This window comes from Meleagris gallopavo, chromosome 3, assembly GCF_000146605.3.
Source record: "Meleagris gallopavo isolate NT-WF06-2002-E0010 breed Aviagen turkey brand Nicholas breeding stock chromosome 3, Turkey_5.1, whole genome shotgun sequence".
In the NCBI taxonomy this organism is placed as follows: domain Eukaryota; kingdom Metazoa; phylum Chordata; class Aves; order Galliformes; family Phasianidae; genus Meleagris; species Meleagris gallopavo.
Window position 1 is genome coordinate 24,841,089 of NC_015013.2, and position 15,687 is coordinate 24,856,775.

At 38.2% G+C, this 15,687-nt stretch overlaps 1 protein-coding gene across 4 annotated transcripts; it reads left to right on the top strand.

Annotated features, from left to right (window-relative positions):
- Positions 1–57: 57 nt before the first annotated feature.
- On the top strand, positions 58–9,174 carry ATPSCKMT (ATP synthase c subunit lysine N-methyltransferase). 4 transcript variants are annotated; one of them, XM_010708512.3, is made up of 5 exons: positions 58–266; positions 827–1,101; positions 3,010–3,147; positions 4,153–4,203; positions 7,585–9,174. In XM_010708512.3, the coding sequence occupies exons 2-5, from the start codon at positions 832–834 to the stop codon at positions 7,780–7,782; spliced, it is 657 nt and encodes a 218-aa protein (XP_010706814.1). In that variant the 5' UTR covers positions 58–266; positions 827–831; the 3' UTR covers positions 7,783–9,174. The 4 variants fall into 4 exon arrangements, with proteins under 4 accessions (XP_010706814.1, XP_010706813.1, XP_010706816.1 ...); XM_010708511.3 differs by lacking the exon at positions 58–266 and adding an exon at positions 301–404; XM_010708514.2 differs by lacking the exon at positions 58–266 and adding an exon at positions 376–415.
- The last annotated feature ends 6,513 nt before the right edge of the window (positions 9,175–15,687 follow it).

Consider the following 15,687-nt stretch of genomic DNA (forward strand, 5'->3'; position numbering starts at 1 on the left):
GTGACGTCAGCACGCTCGCCCGCTCCTAGCGCCGCGCCTGCGCAGAGAGCCGCCTCGAGACTTATTTCTCCGTTGGGAGCTATGTGGCGCCTGGGCTAGAGCGTTCTGGAAGCGTCTGAGGAAGCGCGGCGCTGGATAGCCCTGTCCAACAGCGCGGGGGAGTAAGGAAAGAGGATATCCTTGGGTAGAATACAGGAGCTAAGCGGCGTGCGCCGGGGTGACGTGAAGAGAAGGAGTGAGGACAGACACACCGCGGATTGAGAAAGGTGCTTTCTTTCCTCTCCCCACCTCCCGGAGCGCAGTCAGAAGGGTGCTCCTCAGTTCTCTCCCCCGCCATGTTGGGATGGTATTGCCCTCTTGTATAAGTAGCTGCAGGCGGCATCCGCGCAGTGTGGTGCAGGGCGGTTAGCGTTGTGTGTGGTTTTTGGTTGCGTGCTGCTGTGTGTTCTTTCGGGCTGTCCTGCGCCGGGTGCTTTACAGACCTGTAGGGGGTGGAGGGGGGGGACTTCTGTAGGCCCACCTGCTAAAGCAGGTTTCCTCCGGTGGGTTGCCTGGGAAAGCATCCCAGGCTGGTCTTGACTATTTCTAGGGAAGGAGGCTCTGCAGCCTCTTTAGGCTTAAACACTAACTGCTTCGCTTTCTCCCCAGAAAGATAGCCTAGCACCTCAGCTTACTGAAAACACAAACTTACCACCTAGAAATCGACTGAAGGGTTATAAGAGATTTTCCTGCCCCTAGTGTCTTACGTCTTTGGTACAGTGATGTATTGCTTTTTCTGTTCAGGAAGCAGTCAGTAAATCTGCTATGGTGTTGTGTTTGCTCTCAGGTGTGATGCCTGGTGTCCCAACGGCAGAGAGCCCCTTGCCAGCAGCCTCTGGGAATGGTTCTGGAAGAAGACAATGGGGGCTGTGGGTCACAGCTGGCATTGGTGGGACCCTGGTGGCATTGTATGCTGTTGTCACCCCCTTCGTGGCTCCAGCTCTGAGGAGAGTCTGCCTGCCCTTTGTTCCTGCAACTTCAGCTCAGATCGAGAATGTCCTGAAAATGTTACAAGGCAGAAGAGGCTCTGTAGTTGACATTGGTAGTGGGGACGGCCGTATTGTAAGTCATAGACGTCTTCCTTCTCTATTTCTTTTCAAGTATGTGGCAAATACTCCAGCTGTGATCAGTTTTCTACTGTTTTATGAATATTTTGTCCCTAGCATCTACTGTTTTTGAGTCTCATGCAAAGCTGCAAACCCAGGAATGGTTTACGTTCAGTTTGGGTGAGCGGTCAATAGTTCTGTTCCTTTCTTACCCTCAGCTTGACAAAGTGGTGTTTAGAATCATAACCTTATTCTGTTCCTTGGAAAGAATTATGCTGTTCACATAAAAAGATATAATTAAAGTATTGGCATTGTGTTTCCCCAGAAGTTGTATTCTTTGTAGGTTTATAGCTATAGTATGAGAGTCTGTGAGCTTAAACAACCCTCTCCTTTTGGAAATGCAGCTCTGTCCTTACTATATAAAAGTGATAGCACAACAAAAGAGAACAAGAAACGAATGACGGATTGAAAAAAAAATCAGTGTCATGGTGTCATTAAAGCTACAGGCTTCACATCTTTGTGCTGTGCTAGCTGCCCCTTTTCAAAATGGATGTGGTTTAAAAAGAAGAAAAGAAGAAAAAAAGATAGTTCTTGAATGCTATCTTTGTTCATATTTCGTGTGAATGGTTCAACTATTTGTCCTTACTGCAGAGTTTGATTTGGAAATCAGAATCTGTGAAGGATTTGGGCCTGTGTGAGAAACAGAGAAAAGCACGTTGGTACAAGAGGATTGCAATTCCTAATGTCCTTTCTAGTCTGTATTTTGGCTCTTAACCCTCATCTGATGCACATAATTTCAATGTGTATGTGTGTATGTATATAGTACCTGAGCATCTGATTTGTATGAATATATGTATATAAAAATGTATGCGTACACACATCAGTACCTAAATGGAAACTGAAGACCACTTGGAGGGCCAGGTGCCTAAAACTGGATGCTGGGTATCGCCTTAGTGCATCTATGTTAAAAAAAAGTTGAGCTTCTGTTAATATGTTCTTAGATATTCAGCACCTACTCGTTATCTGTGAATAAACATGACCGTATCTTTATTTTGAGCATGGTAAAAATGTTATGCTGTTTCAGTATGCTTGCAAATTGGTGTGCATGATGGAAGAAGCATTATTTTAATAGCATGAAGCATCTTATGCAGATAAGACATGGGATGTTGTGTGAAAAAACTTGCATTTCTTCCTGATTCCACCTTGTCTGTTCTGTAATTTGTAATAAATCAGGCTTTTCCTGATTAGAGCTTGGCAGTAAGCTTTTAAATTATGACTGAATCCAGTTTTTTGACGCTTCTTAGAACTAGTGCCTTTTTGGTTAGTATTTACCTTAAAAAAACAAAACTGTAAAATCAGCAAGTTTTGATCTGTTTTTGAAGGCATTTGCTATACAGCTTAACAGTTTTGAGTCTTAAGATTTAATTCAAAGGAGTGTACTGCTAGAGTCCTTCTACTGAAAGATCCCAGCTTGAAATCCAAAATGACCTATCAAATGCCTGCCTATCATTGCTTCTCAACAAGGTTAAATGCTCTGAGCACATCTGCCTGTGTGTTGCACAGTCTCCATGGTCAGTTTTAGTACCCTTTAAATCAAAGGTGGTATCATGAATATGTTAAGTTTAACTTTGGTGTAAATCATAGATGTAGAAGAAGCTTGCAGCTCTGTCCTGTGTATGTTTAAGTGATTTATTTTGTTTGTATCAGTATCAGTTTCAATGGAACTTGTCACAATAGTAAAATACGGTTTGAATTTTTGTTAGTTGTACTAATAATCTCTTAGGAAATAAAATCTGATTACTTACTGAAGTGCATTCCTTTGACTTGCATTATAAATAAGTCTCCTTTCTCTTATGTGTTGAGGTGAATGTACTTTTGAGCACTTTCTCTGTTTCTAAGTGAAGGTTTCTTTTCTTCCTTGTAGGTGATAGCAGCTGCAAAAAAGGGATTTGAAGCTGTTGGTTATGAGTTAAATCCCTGGTTAGTCTGGTACTCCAGATACCGTGCGTGGAGGGACGGGGTGCACCACAACACCAAGTTTTATATTTCAGATTTATGGAAGGTAGGTAGTGAAGAAGCTAAGAATGAATCTGGAATGTCTGAGAGATTTACTTGGTTTGGAGGTTACTTTCTTGAAAGAACTGGAATGCTGTCTGACCACAGGTTGCTGTACTGGACTTTGAGAAGAGTGCTTAAACTGTAGAGGCAAAGGCCACCACCAAACACAGTGCTTTGCTGCTTTTGTGCTTCAGTGTCTTGCCTCACTTGCACGCTATGCTCCTTGAGCATACTGTGTTGTACTTCTGTGTGTTGAGTGATGGAGGCTGCTGTAATGTCAGGGTTCCCTGAGATCCCTTTCTGTTGAGTCAGTAATGCACAAGCTTAATTTGATATTTCCTTAGATGTGTGTTCTTCTATGCAGCGTGTTATGTGATTTCAAGTGTTGCTTTAAGCTAAGGTGCAACTGAGAATTTTTTGCAGCGTTCAATCATTCCAATCAAAATCGCTTCTTCAGTTAGATTTTTTTTGTTGTTGTATTTGTCTTTCTCCAGCTATTCCTATCAGTCTTCAAGTGGTATTTCATAATTGGTAAAGTGAATGCAAGGAATTTGGTGAACAAGTGTGAGTGTACTCTTTTTATCTCTGTTCAAGAAAGGAGTGTTGGAAAACTGGGCGCTGGTGAGAAGAACCCAGGCACTGGAATGGGAATTTCTAGCTAACATCTAACAAAATGGGATGAGCATAACAGACCTCAATATAAATAGGAGTTCTGGCAAAACTTAGCAATGAGTGAAATTCCACAAGGATTTTCTTGTCCTCCTGGAAACTGATGCCATATTCTTGACCAGGCTGTAGTTTTCTAATACATGGCATTTTTAAAGCTGTCTGTATATGGAAATTCATGTGAAGTTGATACAGGATTTCAGTTCTTTGTATTTTTTGAACTAAGTTCCTGTTAAAATGACTGTAGTTAAGGGTTTACAGTAGGAGAATGATGAGAACTTTTGAAATTATAAATGCTGGATTTTTTTTCGTATTTTTTAAGATTTGTTATATTTTTTTCTAGGTTTCTTTTTCACGTTATACAAATGTTGTTGTTTTTGGGGTACCTCAAATGGTAAGTTTACCAATTTTACGTTGTTTAAATGCTTCAAAACCAATTCATCTGCAAAACAAATCAAACTACAAAACATCAAAGGTAGTACTAATACCTGGGTATTATTGATTGTTTATGTTTGTGATAAAATCTGATAAAACTTGTGGCAGTATACAGACTGGAGTTGTTTTTGGTGTCTTTACTATCCATTAGTCAAGATCAGAAATAAAATGAAAACTGCTGTGCTGAAGTTGCTTTGAGAAGGTGATAGATTGGTTCTTCAAAACTTCAGTTTTTCACACTGGAAAGAAATGGGATGTTCCTTGCTCTGTCTCCCTGCAAACTGTTTACAGCTGCTTTCTGTGAACTTGTTACTGTGCAGTGTTGAACTTCCATTGTATTATCCAAAAATGCTATCGCCTCCAATCAGGCCAGCAGCTAGTGTACTGAAATAATCCCTTGCTCGTGTTAGACTGTGAGGATTTAGGAAGGGAGGCAGATACTTCAAGTGTAGTGTGTATAAAGGCACGTATTCTTTTTAGGAGAGCTTTGTAGCTTACGATGATCCCGTCTCTGGTGAAAATGGGTTATTCAAGATTGCTGAAATACATTGTTGCATAGATGCTGTTTATTTGGCGTGTTAGATCAGTCAGATTTTTTTTTTACTTTTGCTTTCAGCTTTATCTAGTTCTCTATTCTACTAAAAAGAGAAAAATAAGAAAAAAATCTTAAGATTTGCTATTTTGATTTTTTTTATTAGTGTGTTTTACGTAGGTTGAATGCACACGTAGAAATGAAATAGAAATATCCTATAGATGCTTCTGTATCATTCGTTTTTCTGCTGGGGCAGATGTGGAATGAAATGGCTGCAGAGCTCTACCTGATGCCATGCTGTGCATCATACACTGATAGTATTGCTGGGGTAGCAATAGGGAGGTGTGTGCGCCAACAAGCATAGGGATGTTTCCCTGCTGTTTGCTTTTTCTTTGACAGTATTGGAATTAAATGCCTACTTCACATTTATGTCTGAACTCATGTTGAAAACCAAAGTGAAAATGCACTACTTTTTACTTCTTTATTATTTTTCTCTGGTGATGTTTTAGTGAGATCTAATACAGTGCTTGTGCTGCAGATGTTTCCAGGTTTGAATGTTGCATGTTCTCTAGCTTGAGTTCCAGGAGGGGGCAGTGTGAAGATTGGAATCTGGAGTCAGTAACTGTATTTGAACCAAGGGCAGAAGTGCAAGTGAAGAAAGCTATTTCCATAGACTAGAAGTAAACAAATACCCTGGAAATATTGGCTGAATTTTTAAAGTAACTGTATAAAGTGGGGTAAGTTAGTAACAGGTATGAAGGAAAGAGTAGCTATTAGTCTCAGAATAAGATTCAGTAAATCCAGTAAATACCAGGCTGAATACTTCCAATAAAAATCCTGTCAGAAATGTAACAGACTCAAACATACAAACTACTGTGTTTCCTGAGAATTAATTTGCTTGTTCTGTCTTTTAAATTTACTTTTCAAGTTGTGAATGCTTAGCCTTCTGAATGCCTAAATTGATTTTGTAGAAACTAATGCATTTTTTCTTTTTTTTTACTGAAGGCAGTTGATGTCTTTTAGCTTTTGTAGTAATAGTGGTCTGTTTTGATGCTGTCACACTGTGCTTTTATTTCACATCCAAGATTAGCTAACAGAGCTGGGATGTATTGATCTTCAGGGAAAACGGTGAGACCTCTCTGGTCTTGCAAGCATCTGGGGGAAGATGATGTTTTTCAGTGAGTCATTGCAAAGAGACTTATTTGTTTGGGATGGGATGACACAATTTTTTACCAGGTGTTCATGTGCACAACTTCTGTTGAATTTTAACTGCATATATACTATACAAAAGCTTTTACTGAACTGTATATCTATGTAGACATTTTAAAAAGCAATAAAATCATATTGATAACAAATAAAGTATGATGATAGCATCTAAAGTTACTATGAGTTATAACTTAACACTACTTTGGCTCAAAGATGTGATTCTTTTTGGCCAAAATATTAATAAGTTCTCTAATTTGAGACATGAGATGTCGCTGTCTTTCAGAGTTAATTGTTAAAGGTTGGACCAGGTCCACATTCATAACCTATTGTAATTGCTATAACAACTTAGTCCTACCTTTTCTGGTGTATTAGCTCAGTTTGAGAGATGAAATTGGGCTTGCTTTTCTCGTTTATTTAAGGTATAGTAGTGAAAATGTTTAAAAGCATTTGCTATATGGACAATCAGAGCATGCAATGCTTCACAGATCTAATGTACCAATGGGTTACCTCTGAATAATTTACTAAAATGTTTAGCTGTAGTCTAAACCTAGCTATAGTGCGAGGCTGCATCAAAAATGTACAGCTTACAAGTGTGTGATAATGGAAGTCAGCTTCAGCTTTTGGAAATAGTAGAAAACAAGACAAACTGAAAAACTGTTTTGGTTTTATTTTGTGTCCTTCCTGACTTAAATTGAACTGTATTTGTCAGTAGTTTCTGTCCTTTTAACCTTTTTAATAGCTAAATGCTATGCCGTTATATCAAAGTATATCAAAGATCAACATAAATAGATTTTAATTCTGGAGCTTGCTGCTGTAATTACTTGCTATGATAGATAGTGTTTGTAGAAAGGAATTTCAAACTGATACGTAGTGATCTACTTAAGCATAACATCAGGCTCTTCCAAAGGATAGAAAAGGATAGATTTATAAACTGGATTTTTTTTCTTCCCTTTAAGATTAAAATATCTCTCTGAGGTTGGAAAGAAATTCTTTTGAAGTCTAAATGTGTTAATACATCTCTCACAGTCCATAATGGAATTTTTGGCATATTTAAGATAGAATATTTGGGCAGAGTGTTGCTCTGCTCTGAAGGAGTAATGATATGCAAATGATACGCAAAAATCGGGCTGATTCAAGAGACAGTGGAGGAAAGCTGTACTGAGGAGATCTTTAGTCAAAGTATATGATGTTCCATACAGTACTGCTGAAGGTACTCATGTCAGTGTGTTAATAGGCAGGGGGAAACAAAGTTCAAGTACTTTACTGCATAGTGCTGGCAGAGTACTTGCTTTGGATTGCTGACCAAACATGGTATTTTGAGTCCCAAGGACTGATTTGAGATTAGACTGGAAATCGTGAGAGGTGTTGGCTTTTGAGCATCACACAACAAACAGTTTATGCAGCTTGGGTGTTAGAAATAGTATAAAGTCAGGGTGCTAAACTCTCATGCTCTATAGAGAAGAGTCATGAATGAAGAAAATAATGAATTAGAATCTGCTAAGTATTTTCTTAACTTCTTGTTTGTGGTTGTTTTTTTTCCTAATGTGTTTTTTTTTTTCTTCCAAAATCTGTTTCTTAAAGTATTTTATTGCTGCTCCACAGATGCCAGAGTTGGAGAAGAAGCTCAAAGAAGAACTTGAATGTAATGCCAGAATCATTGCTTGTCGTTTTCCATTCCCCTGCTGGATCCCAGATCATACAACTGGAGAGGGAATAGACACTGTATGGGCCTATGATTTGAAATATTCTGGAGGATTTGAAGCAAGAAACTTGAAAATTACACCAGAAGGAGAATCTTGAACATCCACTGTGTTTATGTACTGAAATTTTCAGCTTTTACTTCATTTGCTAGATGATAAGTGTAACACAACATATACCTCAGGGTATGGAGTGCTATATGCTCTAAAATGATGGGGAGTACACTGATTATTTGAAAACACAGAAAGCTGTAGTTTAAGGATGTAATGTGGTTGATAAAAGAATGAGAAATCATTACAGAAATCAATAACTGTGATATGGAAAATGGAGTAAAATAAGGTACAGTAATATTAAGGGAAACACGTAAGTTCAAATACTTGAATTAGCTAACCTAAAATGTGTATTCTCTTTGATCCTATGTAGCATTTGCTACTGTTTTTGGGGGTGGTGTGCCACTGGCTTCTCAAATGAGCCGTAGTTCCCAATGTCTTCATTAGGTAAGCTAAACAAGCATAATCAATATACATCATACATCAAACTGATGCAAACCGAGTGTGAAGATGCTGGTATTTTGTACTTCAGCCATAAATGTGTGTTTTTAAATGGGACACCATACAACAAGCAAATATAATGAGTATATTCATTAACAGAATTGCATTCCTTCATTATGATTGTGCATCTTTATTTCTATGGAGATGAAACTGAAAGTTTCTTGTTGGAATAGGTCTTTGCAGATGACCCTGATTTTGTCCTAAGGTCTCTGATTTGCAGTGGGGAGCTATGACTGCTGTAAGGTTGTCCTTTTCTAACATGGTAGCATGATTACAACACTTCTCTGTTCTGCAACATTCTGCTTACTTCATCTTTCCTTTGGTTCCTGGGTAAAGTTTGACCATCTTCTCCTATTAACAATGAGTGAAAAATAAAACAATAGCCTATCTTGGCCCCATTATAAAACAACAGAATGGCTGAAAGGGGCTTCCAAAGGTAATTTAGTTCAATCCTGCTCAAGCAGGGCTGGCTAGTCAGTTGCCCAGAGTTGTGTCAGTCAGCTTCTGAATATCTCTGAGGAGGGAGACTTTGCTATGTAGTGACCATGTAAGTTTGTCAGACCTCTGCATGTGGGCTATCTGTAGAGCTAAGCTAGAACAAGTTAGGAATTTGTCATCTGACCAGACACTGCTTTTTGGGTCAACAAAAAGCCTGTGATGTTTCATTAGCAGTTGAAAAGGTGTGTTTCTTGGACTTACAATATCTTACTTGGAAATAAATAGTACAGTAGAATCTCAGGTACACAAATGAAGAAAGGAACAAATGTATCTGCTGGAGCCTGCAATGGAAATGATGATTGCAGTCTTGCATATGGTCAAGTGCAGCTGTGAACATCAAGACTATCTCTTGAAGATTACTTATTACTGGTTGTATGGGGCTGCTGAATCACGGCCTGAACCTTTGATTGATCACCTGAGGCGAGCAATGAGTCAGCCATGGGAGCACAGGTGAAGGCAATTCACCTGTGCTGCAGGAAGGGGTGGAGCCTGGCTCCACCTCTCCTAGACCTATTTAAGAGCTGACTGCCAGTGGGGAAGGATCTCTCTCTGGAGATCCACTCCATCAGGAGTTCATCTCGCGAGCCCAGGACAGGGTGAGTGACTTTCTCTCATTTTCTCCAATATAAATTATATTAGCCAAGCTCCTGGATGTATATATATACCATCTGTATATCCATTGATTAAACACTGGTGAACCATCTTTTACAGCACTTCACTACAGTGTCACATAGTAGATCTTGTTAAACTACACTAAACTCTTTCAATGTTATTTAAGAGATGTAAGTATTACAGTGATAGGACTGGGCTACAGTGGCTTATCTAAAATGTCTACGTTTAATTTAATATCATTTAATGGCTGTAAAACTAGAATATCAAAGGTTGCCTGAAACTGTTTCTGCTAAAATAGACTATACAGAAGGAGTGTTAGCTAACTGAGCCAGGAGTCCTTCCCTGAATATTTATAAAGGGGAAGAAGCAAAAGATTTTGATAAAGTAGGGTTTGACTCATCTGTCATGCTTTGCTTTGACCTATCTTTCTGCTACTTGCTTTCACTGACATTCACTCAGGTTAGATTGCCTGGAATGAAGCAGATATATTTTCCTTTGTGTTTGGTTTTCCCTTGTGTTTGGCTATGTATTTGTCCATTGTATTATAATTTACTTGCCTGTTAAAACATAAATCTGATTTTTTTCAGTTCTGCCTTTAAAGACTGTGATGTGGACTTCTTAGTTATCACCTATTGCTCCAGAAATACTTGTTGAAGAGAGTGAGGTAGAATTAATGATGTGGTGGCCTGAGCTTTAAGAACATTAAGTGCTGTTCTCAAGGCAAGGAGGAATTTATGATTGCTTTTAAAGCAGAGGTCTATTTCTTAGTCTGGACATACACCTTTTGTTAAGGGTCTACACTGAGATAAGCAGTGGTCTACAGGGTTTTTATTCCTTATTATATTAAGGAATGCAGTACATTTCTTGTTTTCATGGCTGAAGCGCAAAATAGAAAGCAAATTGCTCTGATTTATACAGGGAACTGAGAAAGCATTTTCTTTTTATGTCATTTTCAGTTTTCCCAATCACTTACTAGTATTTAATCAAGTAAGGTATCAAACAAGCATAACCATGGCTTCAGTTTTCACTATATGAATTATATTGCTACACTTCGAATTGCTCAGATAATTATGATTTCATTGATGTGCTGCTTCAAAGTGCCAATTTTTTACTTTTGAAAACTAAAAAAGTCTTAGAGAACTGGCTTAATCAAATTATAGTGCCAGTCTGAAGCCAAGTTATGCATGCTGCTGTTCAAAATTAAGGTAATTCAGATGCACAGAAAAAAAAAAACAACAACAAAACAATAGTTTCTTTGATTGTTTTCTAGTAGAATCACCTGAGTTTTGGGAGCTACTTGTCCTGACATATCTTAGCAGAAAAGAAATGTTGCTGCGTTGCCAAATGAGTAATGCTTTACTGAAATTCAGTAGAACTTGATCTGTGTGAAAATAAATCATTGTTCTTTGGGCAGCGGTTTGATTATGAGAGAGCCATCTGATATGCACATTGCTTGGTGTATGCTGCACAGTCACTATGGCTGCTCCAGTCTCAACCTAGCTTGGCCAGATTTGTGTATTTGTTTGATGAGCTTTAGGCATTTCTGTATTACTAGGTGTTTTCAAGTTCTTGACGTACCCTCTGGAGTGTGATAATATGCTGTCATTTAATCTAATACTGCTCCAAGGAAGCTCATCCTCCATCTCTGCTTTGCTATATATTTGTGACTCGTGAATTGTAGCCAGGTAAGGAGATGGAAAATCAAATTTAGAGTACAATACTGCATTTCGAAAGGGTAGGGGAATGAGTATTATCTGTGGAGAAAACAGTTCCAGGGCCCAGGCTTAGGGAGAGTCTTTTAACTTTAATAAAGGATATGTCTCATGAGGCACCAGAGATCTCCTACATTCTGCACTAGTATTGTTTTTAAGACATTTCTCATCTGAACATACTTTAAAAAAAAAAAGTTACCACCATTGCAGTACCATTCTGAGATCTGAAGAGGAAGTAGGCAGAGGTAACATCTTGTTCATCTTCTATGTTTTGTACTGTGGGGAGAAGAGAGGAAGGGTATCTATAGCCAGAGTACGGCACTTTGAGCCATTCCAAAAGCAGTCTGACAGACTAGCATCATATCTGTATGTATTACTCATTGGATTTGTGCATTCATGTTAAGAATGAGCTGTGGGGACATGAGAGTCAGAAGTGAGTCTGATGCCATTATGCTTGAATGAACAGGGATTCCTCATAGATTACCTCCGACTTCTGTAGTTTATTTTTATTACGGTTTGCGAATACTGAAGCATTATTCAAGGAAAAGGAAACATGATTCTTTCAAATACATGATTCAAGAGGGCACTCTAACATCAGATTTAATGACAATAAATTCTGATTTAAGTTACTTTTCCTAAGTTTGCATATGTCTAGATTTATGACGTAGCTACAACCTGTTTGTGTTTTTTGTTTGTTTTAGAAATAGCTCATTTGTGCCAGAAGAGTTCTGAAATTCTTGATTAAAAATATGACTTCTATATTTAATTATTAAAAAATCACTCCCATGTGTGAAAGCTGTAAAAATTAATCTTCTTAGTATTTTTTTGTTGGTTAATCTTTATTCATCCTCATATCCTTAAGAAGACTTCGTTGGTTGTTCGTTCTTTCTTCATTGTTTTCTGACTTCTTCCTCTTATTCCAGCATTTGCTTTTATTTTTCATAGTGTCGTCTTACAGTTTTGATTATGTGCTCTCATAAATTCTTTTTCCGTAAACTGGTAGCTTTTTTATCAGCAAATGTAGGAAGACTGTTTTGCAGGAATGTCCTTTTTCTCTAGTTTTTTTTAAACATGTATTTAACTTTAAACCCCTTGTTTTATTTAGCTGTCTGTATGCTGACACAGCATGATTTTTATTTCCAGTAAATGAAAGAAAAACACATCCACCCATATGGTTTTTAGACTGAAAAACAGCCTTGGTCTACAACAATTCTGGCTATTTAGTAGTTTTAAGTACTTAATTTAGCATTTTTATTATATTTCATCACTTGGGAAATGAACACAGGCCTTTTACCCATTCAGTAGTTCTTCTCGTTTGGGTTATTTGTTCAGGTGGGATTTTTGCTGATTTCTTTTTCTTAGTATAATGTTGGGTTTTCTATTACAGACTTTGGTTGAAATGTGGAACTGATGTTTTTGCTGTGAATTGCTGAGTAGTCCCTGAAAGATCACTGTAATACAACTGAGTGAACTGCTGTGATTGGTTTAAAAAAAAAAAAAAATTAAGTGCCAATTGCTTACCAGTAAATGTGAAGGGATACTTCTTGGTTTACTGTGTATGCTGTGCTCTTTGAAAGTTAAGTAGGTTTTACAAGACCCTTATAAAGCTTGTGGAATAAAGTTTTGAGGTGACTGGAGGTCTTTGCAGTGTCAGAAATAGAAAATTAATGGCTTTCTCCTGAGGACTGTGGGCTGCTTCTGAAGAATCCAGAAGTAATTTAAAGAACTGATCTACTGTCAGTAGGTTTGCTGCCTGTCGTCTTGTCTTTCCATTGGAAAATTACAGCGTATTTGAAGTGAACATTTGAGGGTCACTGAACTAAAAATATGGATTTAGATATGATGGTATGGACCAATGAAAACAAGTTTATCAAATTGTTGGGGTTTCTGCCTTCTTTCTGTTGTCCCTTGCTTTGGGCCGTTGAGCCTTGAATCTCTGCTCTATACAAGTGTTTGTACCTCTGTGCATCTTCAGGTAAGCACTTCATATCTGAGTGAGAGCAGGGGGGTTGGTTTTGCACATTCCCATTGTTCTCTAATCAATTCTAGCTTTGAAAAATAAAGTGTGAGGAGGGAACTCAGAATGAATGACAGAAATGGGAGGATCAGCGGAAATTCTGGGGAAGAAATGAATGGTGTGATGTATAGCCCAAAATCCAAAGGGTCTTCCCTGTCACCATCACTCTAGCCACCTCAATGCTGATGCTGTCTCTTTTTCTAGGACTACGTAGCTCTTACGTATGTAGTTCAGAGTGCATGCACAAATCAAAATAATTCATATGTCCAAATGTGCCGTAATTCAAATTCTCTACAGAGGTCCTCATCATTTGTTTCCCTGTATGTTTTATTGTTTCTTTTCTTCAGCTTCAGCATATGTGGAAGCCAGGTTTATATCCTGACTACCTTTGTGCTTAATTCATATGTAAGTTTTGTGAGTATAATCAACACCAACTAAGTTTATTTGCAAACATAAGTCTCACCCTGCATCAGTTCTATATAGATTCTGAGCAAGAACAGAACAGGTAATGGTCATGATGTATGAATACAAATGCTATTTAGTGACAAAGATGGTCAATCTCTTGCTGCTTCAGTGCTTTAAATTCAGTTGTCAGTCTGGTATGTCAAGCAAAGTCCAGGGAATGCAGGGCTGATAATAACAAAGTAGCATTGTGTGGTATTTTAAAATAAATGTGTATTCTAGTAAGTCTTGAGAAGGTTTTTTTTTAAATAAAGTATTACAGAATAAACAATATTGAAAAAAACAGAAGATCAATACAAGAACAAAAAATCTCCAGCCCCCTCTGAGTGACAGCATCATTGATTTAAAAGGAAACTGCATTTATCACCCTGAAAAGACATAGAAACAGCTTCCACTATGAAAACAATCTCTGGCTTCAGGGGCTGGCTAGTTTTTACCGGAGTGAGTTAAGTATAACATAGGTTAAATCCACGCTGATTTAACAAATGCTTAAGCTTCCTAGAGCTGCTACCTTATTCTTGTAAGCCTCTCAGATATGCCATCTAAATTAGGTTGTTTGCTTATTCTAATAATAATCCTGATCAAATAGAACTCTTCTGAGGATTATTTGTCTGAGTGGAAAGCTAGGTAGTCTAAGCACACTTCCAGGAAACAGGAGTCTTGGATGTTGTCATATTTGTCTGATATTGGTTGCTCTTCCAAATGATCTGTAGTGAGTCTCATGCCTCCTCTTCCTCTGCATCCCATAATCAGTGATACTCCTGTTACAGTTCCCATGGCTCGTGGTGCCCTAAATTTGGGCTTTCACCTGCCTTTGTGCCCCTGTGCTCCTCTGGTTCTGGGGAGCGAGGCTGATGGCTCTTTGGGTGGGCCTTGGAGCAAGCAGGGATTATTTGGGCTTTCTCCACTGCTTTCACCTTCTTGTGCTCCTGTGTGGGTGTGCAGAGGAACTTTTATCAGTTAGCTGAGGAAGATTTCCTCCTTACAGCAGCGTAATCTATGCAGTAGTAAAAATATTATATGGTTAAGTCCTCTTAGTTGGCAGCTGCATGTCCGCATCTACTGCTGGAAGAGTGTATTTTCAGCTGGCTGCCGCTGAGGGTGGAGGTACTTGTGCCATTACACAATGAATGGAGCTAGAGATAGGTCAGATGCTCACGTGTGACATTCAGTGCTGTATTCTTACTGATGACTGGAAGACAGCACCTGTGGTGCTTCATGACCTTTTTTCTTCAGTTTTGCTTAGCTATTTCTACATCAAGTAGTTCTTACCATTTGATGTCTCTTGGTTACAGCTTTTTAACTGTATTTGGATTCTGCTTTTTATATGAGAGACTGGTTCTTCTCTATATTTGATGATTTTCATTTTTTTTTGTAGGACAGAAGTTCAAACTATCACTGTTAAATATAGATCGACTACAATCCAGTTCAGGCACTGTGGCCTTCTTACTGTATTATTTACTTCAATTTTTATTTTTTTACCCTTTTTTTACATAGTCGGTGTTAGTTCCTTTTGGAAGTGTCACAAAATCAGCATAAATCAATGTGACTTTTTTTTCCTCTCTTCAGAAATTCTTTGGGTAGATCTGTCATGGCCTGTGTTTGTAAGCCTACATGTTCTCATTTCTTGCTTTCATATTTTAATTATTCTTGGGTACAAATAAGATAATCTGAGGGAAGGACTGTTTTCCTTAGGCCTAACTTTTGTCAAAATGACATGTGAGATAGATTTCATGAAACTTTTTCATTCTGGCAGCAGCTCTTCCTGTTACAGCTCACTATCTTTACAAGCCCAAATGCCTTTCAGCCTGATGTTACCATCAGTTTAGAGTACAGTTACTGTCTTGATCTCTTTCAGAAGCTGTTTGGCAGGGATTAGCTTAACCAACTCAAGGCCAGCAGTGGTGCGAGTTACATTTGTCTGGAAAACAAGCTGCTGAAATTCATAGATTCTTCCTAGGCCAGTTTTTTTGGGGGTAACTTTTCAAGAGTCAGGGTTGAAAACTTGACATTTATCTTCTCTAAATATGAACATCATCAAGACAAAATACTGCTTTCTCTATCATATATGGGGAAAATGCATGTTGAATTATGTGTGAACAAGTACATTGCCTTCACTGTGACAATCAAATCTCTTTATCTGCCTATTAAGCAA

Excerpts from the sequence above, each read along its gene's own strand:
- ATPSCKMT (XM_010708511.3), top strand. The coding sequence starts at position 344 with ATGGTATTGCCCTCTTGTATAAGTAGCTGCAGGCGGCATCCGCGCAGT. Across the intron at positions 3,148-4,152 it reads ATATTTCAGATTTATGGAAG|GTTTCTTTTTCACGTTATAC; the intron begins GTAGGTAGTGAA and ends ATTTTTTTCTAG. Across the intron at positions 4,204-7,584 it reads TTTTTGGGGTACCTCAAATG|ATGCCAGAGTTGGAGAAGAA; the intron begins GTAAGTTTACCA and ends GCTGCTCCACAG.